The 8,807-nt window shown below is 41.5% G+C and overlaps 1 protein-coding gene across 1 annotated transcript; it reads left to right on the top strand.

Moving 5' to 3' along the window:
* igbp1 (immunoglobulin (CD79A) binding protein 1) lies at window positions 1-7,677 on the top strand. Its single transcript, NM_001078972.1, has 6 exons — window positions 1-204; window positions 1,176-1,481; window positions 4,907-5,102; window positions 6,174-6,256; window positions 6,377-6,489; window positions 7,269-7,677. Exons 1-6 carry the CDS (start codon window positions 17-19, stop codon window positions 7,403-7,405), a joined length of 1,023 nt encoding a protein of 340 aa, NP_001072440.1. The 5' UTR covers window positions 1-16; the 3' UTR covers window positions 7,406-7,677.
* The last annotated feature ends 1,130 nt before the right edge of the window (window positions 7,678-8,807 follow it).

Here is an 8,807-nt window from a genome sequence, read left to right as displayed (position 1 = left end):
GTTTTGTTTTGTAAAGATGGCGGAGGCTACAGAGCCTGAGCCAGCGAAGCTGTCGGAGCTGCTAGTAAAGGGATGGCGATTCTTGGATGAGGTAGAAGAAAGTAACGAGCCGACCGGAGCCCATGAACTCCAGGACAAAGTAAAGAGAGGAATCGGGTCGCTGGAGCAGGCTACTCGGATGGTTACCCAGCTGGAATTGTTCAGGTAGGGACTGCAAGCAGATTTAGTAGAAAGGGGCGTGGCGGGGAGGGCCTATAAGGTGCGCAACATCGGGTTAGAAGTGAGTGTTGTGAGGGCAGTTGGGCCTGGGTACACCCCGCCTTGTATTGTGTGCGCTACTGGCACTAATAATATATTGTTAGCATCTTAACTAACTGCCATGCTTGTGCTTTAAATCCCAGTTTTAACCTATAGGCTATTTTACCAACATGGAAATTGTAGGAATAAAACTGGATCTCCTTCCTACGATTTTCTCTGCTCTGTATAAAATGAGGGGAGGGTCTCTTTAGTGGAAACATTTTTCATGTGGCTCTGCTAGAAGTATTTATACAAGCGCTACTGCAAAATCACAAGTGGAACATGTTTTCTGATGCTGTAAATCCACACCATCGATTTTTACATAGTTAAAATGCATCTAGATTGTAAGCTCTACGGGGCAGGGACCTCTATACTCTTGTGTCTTTGATTCTTTACCTAATGCAACTGTATTCATTGTTATACTTTGTATTTATCTATTATCTTAATAAACCCCTGTTTGTATTAATCTATTCTACTGTACAGCGTTGCGTACATAAGTAGCGCTTTATAAATAAAGATATACATACATACATACATCTCATGTCATGAACAGGACCCCCCCCCCCCCCAAACACCAGTGTATTCATGTCTGTAGGCAATACTCAAAGCAGAGCTGTTGTTGCAGAACTACAACCTCAGTTGGGCAGCCATTGAAGTTTAATGCTGTTAAGTATGCCAGCCCTGGGTCCCAGACCCCCCAACAACACTGAAAATGTGTTGTCACTTTGTGCCTTTGAAAGCAAACTTGAAAGTCTCACATATGACTTTCCAGTAATAGGATGGCAGCCTGCAATAAATGTCAACATTCAAACTCGGGTTAAAATACTGTCCTACTTTGCTCATATATAAATAATTAATTTAGTGTTTCCATTTTGCAGTCGTAATGAGGATCTGGAAGAGATTTCATCCACAGATATCAAGTATCTCCTTCTACCTGCACTGCTGGGGGCCTTGACATTGAAGCAGACGGGTCTCAGTAAGAGATTGCAACACCTGGAGGCTGCACGCTCCTATTTCCTGGACTTTCTGACAAGGTGCCATGACTACAAAGTGTCTAAGTTTGAACTTCCCCAGCAAACTGCAGGGACAAGCCAAGGAGAGCAAGAAACATTCAACATGATGCGGCCAACACCAGCTCCTGGCCTGACTGCTATGGCTGTACAGAGGCAGGCAAAGATTGAGAGGTAGGAATGTGTTCTAATAGTCGAAACCAAGCACTTGTTGCTTATCCTCTTATTGATAAGAAGGTAATAAATACTAAATGTTGAGTGTCCAACAAAATAGTGCTAAATAGCGGCTAAGGCTGATGTGACACAGTGGTTTCTCCATCTCTGGCAGGAGAGAAACCAATATTTCTGTTTCTCATAACTCCGCAAATGGTGTGGATTTCCATTCTGCATGCACACTGCTAGGTGGATTGCATTCCTGCCACCGCGGTTTCATATGAGCCTAAGGCAGTTGCCCCTGTAACAAAGACTGCTGTACACAGCCATGTCCACTGTAATCCAATGCCCATGACTCTCTGATATGTGCCCTCTTAGTGTCTAATACCACGCCTGTTGTTTTCCTTGGTGGTGGAAAAAACTGCCAGTCTGCCACATGGAGTGTAACTGCATCCGCCTGTCAGTATTCAGCAGATTCCAGACAGAAAATGCTCATTTGTGCATTGATTGGGGAGGATTTGCATTTTTCCACTGGTGAAGAAAATGCAAAGCGTTAAGCCTAAAACTGAAGAATGATCCAGTAATCCCTTCCCAGAATACTGCCCATTAACTTTAATGGAAAGTCTATTTACACCATTTCTATCATTTGCCTTTGTACTTCATTCTCCAAAAAATTCAGATAGAAAACAATGCTTGTGCCATAGGGCCACAGTGCTGAAGGCAATGGGTTTCTTAAGCTCTGCTCATTTTCATAGCAGTTACTTTTAAAAATGTTAAGGCTGTGAAAACAGGGTTCCTTTATTACAGTGATCCTCCAATCAGTGGCTTGGAAGCAACATGTTGCTCACTAACCCATTGGATATGGATTACAAAAAAAGCATGTGCTTAATTTTTAATTTTTGAAAGCAAGTTTTAGTTGCATCAAAACCTGTGTACTGCCAATCAGAGTCTCCTGTAGGCTATTAGTCTACACAGGGGCTACCAAATAGCCAATCACAGCCCATATTTTGCATTCCCAGGAACCTTTTGCTTGCTTGTGTTGCTCTCCAAATCTTTTTACATTTAAATGTGGTTTACGGGTAAAGAAGGTTGGGGACCCCTGCTTTAGAATAATCATACAGCACCATTGTAGCATTAAGATTGAAGCTGCCTGCCCTCACTGTGATCTGCTCATTTAGTAGGGTTGCCCAACAAATGAATCTTTGAACAAGCTGATTCTACAATATTGCAGGCTTATGGTGGCTAATTCAATCATATGGCCCTAGGGCTTTAAAGAGATACTGACACCAGAAATGAAAACTTTTTTACATCTATCAAAACATTGTCTTTGCACAAGCTTTATAATTTTGCCATAAAAAGTATTTGCTGATGCTTTTCCATTCCTTATCGGATCCCCCATGTTCTTCTATGAGGGGGCGGCCATATTTGTCTGTTAGCATTAGAAGCTGTAACCGACAGGCTGAGAAGGGACAGTCAGGTTGGCAAAACAGTCAGGTGTAGGAACTTCAAGTAACAATTACTTACAAAACCAGCCCCAACAGTGAAAAAAGATCAACATGACCTATAGGGAACTTTTTATGTACAGTGGAGGAAATAATTATTTGACCCCCCACTGATTTTGTAAGTTTGTCCAATGACAAAGAAATGAAAAGTCTCAGAACAGTATCATTTCAATGGTAGGTTTATTTTAACAGTGGCAGATAGCACATCAAAAGGAAAATCGAAAAAATAACTTTAAATAAAAGATAGCAACTGATTTGCATTTCATTGAGTGAAATAAGTTTTTGAACCCTCTAACAAAAAAAGACTGAATACTTAGTGGAAAAACCCTTGTTTGCAAGCACAGAGGTCAAACGTTTCTTGTAATTGATGACCAAGTTTGCGCACATTTTAGGAGGAATGTTGGTCCCACTCCTCTTTGCAGATCATCTCTAAATCCCTAAGGTTTCGAGGCTGTCTCTGTGCAACTCTAAGCTTGAGCTCCCTCCATAGGTTTTCTATTGGATTAAGGTCCGGAGACTGACTAGGCCACTCCATGACCTTAATGTGCTTCTTCTTGAGCCACTCCTTTGTTGCCTTTGCTGTATGTTTTGGGTCATTGTCGTGCTGGAACACCCATCCACGACCCATTTTCAGTTTCCTGGCAGAGGGAAGGAGGTTGTCGTTCAGGATTTCACGATACATGGCTCCGTCCATTTTCCCGTTAATGCGAATAAGTTGTCCTGTGCCCTTAGCAGAAAAACACCCCCAAAGCAAAATGTTTCCACCCCCATGCTTGACGGTGGGGACGGTGTTTTGGGGGTCATAGGCAGCATTTTTCTTCCTCCAAACACAGCGAGTTGAGTTAATGCCAAAGAGCTCTATTTTGGTCTCATCAGACCACAGCACCTTCTCCCAGTCACTCACAGAATCATTCAGGTGTTCATTGGCAAACTTCAGACGGGCCTGCACATGTGCCTTCTTGAGCAGGGGGACCTTGTGAGCCCTGCAGGATTTTAATCCATTGCGGTGTAATGTGTTTCCAATGGTTTTCTTGGTGACTGTGGTCCCTGCTAATTTGAGGTCATTAACTAACTCCTCCCGTGTAGTTCTAGGATGCTTTTTCACCTTTCTCAGAATCATTGACACCCCACGAGGTGAGATCTTGCGTGGAGCCCCAGAGCGAGGTCGATTGATGGTCATTTTGTGCTCCTTCCATTTTCGAACAATCGCACCAACAGTTGTCACCTTCCCTCCCAGCTTCTTGCTAATGGTTTTGTAGCCCATTCCAGCCTTGTGTAGGTCTACAATTTTGTCTCTGACATCCTTGGACAGCTCTTTGGTCTTTCCCATGTTGGAGAGTTTGGAGTCTGCTTGATTGATTGATTCTGTGGACAGGTGTCTTTTATACAGATGACTAGTTAAGACAGGTGTCCTTAATGAGGTTGACTAATTGAGTAGAAGTGTCTAACCACTCTGTGGGAGCCAGAACTCTTAATGGTTGGTAGGGGTTCAAAAACTTATTTCACTCAATGAAATGCAAATCAGTTGCTATCTTTTATTTAAAGTTATTTTTTCGATTTTCCTTTTGATGTGCTATCTGCCACTGTTAAAATAAACCTACCATTGAAATGATACTGTTCTGAGACTTTTCATTTCTTTGTCATTGGACAAACTTACAAAATCAGTGAGGGGTCAAATAATTATTTCCTCCACTGTAGATTCATAATTTGAAAAGTTGTTTTTCCATGTCAGTATCACTTTAACGATTAAATTACAACCAGGGGTATATGAGTTGTCAGATGCGGACTCCGATCTAACGGAAAAAGCAAACCTGCCTGATAAACACCTGCCCGATTGAATGAATCTGAAATGCATCCTGCGTGTCATTTCTTTTTATTATTGTTCAATGGTTTCCTGTTGTATAAATTAGGTGTTTGGTTAATTCCCCATCTCTCTTATCCCAGATACAAACAGAAGAAAGAGTTAGAGAGTCGTCTCTCTGGCCTACAGGAGGCAGTGAGGAGCGGATCTGCTGATGAAGAACAAGTCAGGGAATTTTACCTTTTACAGCTCCAGCGATGGGTGTGCACTGCCTTGGAGGAGATAGACAGCATAGACCAGGAACTGCCAATGGTGAAGGCAAGAGAGGCCATTAAGAAGGTGGGTGAGTGACAAGTCACTCTCCAAGACTACTCTTAATCCACAGTAATCAGAGAAAAAAAAGATACCTTTGCCCTGTATGCGTTTTATGCGGCACAAGTTTAGCAATAATATTCACTGGTATGGTGTGCCCCAGTAAATAGCACTTTCCTTGTCATTTGAACAGCAATGGTTTGTCCATATTTTGCAATATATTAATGCAAACCAACTACATCAAACCCATTGCTATCTAGATTATATTGTAAAGTGCCTGTAACCTGAGCTTTAAAGGAACAGTAACACCAAAAAATGAAAGTGTATAGAAGTAACTAAAATATAATGTGCTGCTGCCCTGCACTGGTAAAAGTTGTGCGTTTACTTCAGAAAGTCTACTATAATTTATATAAATAAGCTGCTATGTAGCCATGGAGGCAGCCATTCAAAGGAGAAAAGGCACAGGCACATAGCAGATAACAGATAAAGCACTATTGTATTCTACAGAACTTATCTGTTATCTGCTATGTAACCTGTGCCTTTTCTCCTTTTTTCCAGCTTGAATGGCTGCCCCCGTGGCTACACAGCAGCTTATTATATAAATTATAGTAGTGTTATTGTAGCAAACACACCAGTTTTACCAGTGCAGGGCAACAGTGCATTAGATTTTTATTACTTTAAAGCTCTTTCATTTTTTGGTGTTACTGTTCCTTTAAGTTAAACAGAGACCACAGCCTTTAGCCAATCAGCTTGAGCTTGTATGCACATTAGCTTGATCTTCTTTACTTTAAATAAGAATCCGATGGAGAAATTGCCTTACAGAACCATTACTGGCAACTGACGCCTTTTGGGTGTCTCACAGGTTGTTAACTTTACACTATAATTAAGAATGTGCAAGATGTATCTTGATAAAAGTTTTATTCAAAGCAAAGAAGATTGTGTGGGTGATTATTTTGTTGCAACCCTCTGCAAGTGGGACTTAGAAAGGCATAATTATACTACCCATTATTTGTAATTCTAAACACCAGTAATTAAGTCTAAGCAAATCATTAAAGCAAAAAATTAATCTCTGAAATTGCCACTGTTTTTTTCTTAAAGGGAGCTGAGATCCCCCATCCTTCAAGGCCCACCAGGCCACCAATGAAACCCTTCATACTGACTCGTGATGCTCTGCAGGCTAAGTATGTACAGACGCTCCCACCTCTTCCTGTCCTCTCCCATTCCTTTCACCAACTGCCAATCTTCCCTTTGCATTTATGTTGGCAAATGATCTTAAAATGCACATCTTTTTTAAATCCCAGGGTTTTTGGGGCAGGATATCCAAGTCTTCCGACTATGACAGTGGATGACTGGTATGAACAGCACCAGAAGAAGGGAATCCTGCCAGACCAAGGCGTGCATAGCAAACCAACAGGTATCCTATGGTTCACCATACATTTCTGTATTGAACCAGTTATTATAGGCAGGCTACACTGGCTGAGAACAAGTTTTCATTTAGTGAGAACAGTTTTTCTTTTAGGGAATACAATTTTTTAGTGGGGACCGAGCCCTTCCTGAGGTTCAGCCATTGTGATTGTTGAACAAAGTGTCTGTCACTTGTACCCACTAACTTCATATTATTGTCTGGTTCTGCTGGGTGGGTGTAATATCAGTCATGAGTAGCAGAGAGATATTGGCTTTGGTTTAATATTGGTACCAAATATTATGATTAGTTCTCTACACACTTATTTTTTTTATCTCAATATAGTTTTATTTCAAAATAAGCATGAATCATACAGGCTACTATACAGGTATTGTAGTGTGTACAAAAAATCAAGACCGTAATGTGATGGAGCATTTTGGTAAGACAAGGATTGCGGACGTCAGTATAACGGGTAGTCTGTAGGCGTACCATAGGGGGCCAGAGGGGTTCTCTTGCGGGCCACTCTAGGTCCCTATCTTTTGTAGTCTTATATAAAAGCAGGGTAACTATAACTATGTACAATGGACAGGTTATGTTGCTTTGAGTTTTGTTAGGGGGACGGTCTGATGCCTTATTGCTTTTCTGTGTTCGATGGGGTTACAGTGAGAGGAGGGAGGTAGGGTAATCCGCCCCATGTCTGTATACAAGCCATGGCTCCCAAATTTTAATAAATTGTTTATGCGAATCAGATCTGTACACACTTTTAATGCCTATTCCTTTATGTACTACAGATGAGGAACAGGAAGCAGCTTTGAAAGAAAGGAAAGAGGAGCAAGATGATCCAGAAACTCTACAGAGGGCACGAAACTGGGATGACTGGAAAGATACCCACCCACGTGGCTATGGGAACCGCAAGAATATGGGCTGAGTTCCTGTTACAGCTCCCATTTTTTTGTATTATGTTACTATGTGACTTTATGAAATTGTTGGCTCCATTCATCAGGCTTCCTGTCACATGGGACTTGGTGTGCAGTGCCACTGTGTGCTTGGAGCCATGTGCCAGATGGGGTTATTCAGCAAGCAATAGTGATTTGTGTGCCTTCACTGTATGTGCTCTGGCCCCTTTTCACCCCATACTTGAGATCCTGTTAATATTTATTTCTTTAGTTTTTTTAAATAAATATTTTTTTTCTGCTTAAAGTGCATCTTTCTATTTGCCTTTATTACTGAGCTTCCACCTTGTTGTTGTATGGTAAATTTATGACAAAGTCTGAATCGCTTTCTACTGTCTCAGAGGTATCCAGTATTTATTACACTGGCCTTCAGGCTGAGCCTCCATCTACTTGTCTGGGCCTTCTGCAGTTTGGGAACTTGGCAGATACCAAAAATATTTTGTAAGCAATAAAATGAAAGGAGCCGAAATCTGTCTATTCTGCTCAGTAAAATGAAGATAGTGAGCAGCAAACAGTCATCTGATGTGTCTCGGGTCAGTTCTAAGCAAGACAACATCAAAAGACTTTTCCACCCAGCTTCATTTTGATACCGACTGTGTCGAATCAGCCAAAATAAACAGCAGGTGGTGCTGCTGTTTCAAACTAGATAGGCAAATTGTGTAGAAATGACTCCTGATGTCCTCAGTTGGAACATTCCTGCTGAGATACCAGGAGAACACTACCTGCCTAACTGCATAATACTGATGGTAATGTTTGGTGAAGGCGGGTTAATGGTTGGTGTTTTTTTAATGTTTTTGGTTAGGTCAGAGGTAATGAGAGTAAAAGCGAACATTATGGCTACAGCATACAGTGATATCTTTCCTACTTTGTGGATACAGTTTGACAAACACCTTTTCCTGTTTGCTGAGACAGGTGTGGAAAGAACTTGGTTGGCCTGCAAGAGCCTCAACCCAAATAAAAACTGCTGAGATGAACTGAAGCTCCAGCTGTGAGCCAGGCCTGATATTATTCTGACTTAGTCCATTGCAGTTCAGCTTCCAGCAGTAAATTGCAAATTGAAGCACCCTGTTTCCCGCTGTTGCTTTTGGTGTTAGTATAGGAACTTGGTGTGGGAACTGATTGCTATAAAATTCATTTATTTCTCTATAGGCCTCTTATAAACTTTCTATTTATCAGCTTTTTGAAATGAAAACCCTGACATAATACGGTAGAAAGTTCCCTGGATAGAGCATTTTCTCACTGCTGAGTCCCTCTCTCCCAGAAATATCTTTGCAACACACAACTAAAAACATGGGACAGTAGGTAACTCCCCCTCAAAAGAATCCAGTGGGGCACACAGATAACAGGCTGAGTTTGTTTTGGAGCAAGTTCCGTTAG

This window comes from Xenopus tropicalis, chromosome 8, assembly GCF_000004195.4.
Source record: "Xenopus tropicalis strain Nigerian chromosome 8, UCB_Xtro_10.0, whole genome shotgun sequence".
NCBI classification, from domain to species: Eukaryota; Metazoa; Chordata; class Amphibia; order Anura; family Pipidae; genus Xenopus; species Xenopus tropicalis.
The sequence above is the reverse complement of the archived record's forward strand: the minus strand, read 5'-3'. Positions and strand labels throughout refer to the sequence as shown.

Coding starts and splice junctions, on each gene's coding strand:
- igbp1 (NM_001078972.1), top strand. CDS start 17: ATGGCGGAGGCTACAGAGCCTGAGCCAGCGAAGCTGTCGGAGCTGCTA. Junction 1,482..4,906: donor AGGCAGGCAAAGATTGAGAG/GTAGGAATGTGT, acceptor CTCTTATCCCAG/ATACAAACAGAAGAAAGAGT. Junction 6,257..6,376: donor CGTGATGCTCTGCAGGCTAA/GTATGTACAGAC, acceptor TTTAAATCCCAG/GGTTTTTGGGGCAGGATATC.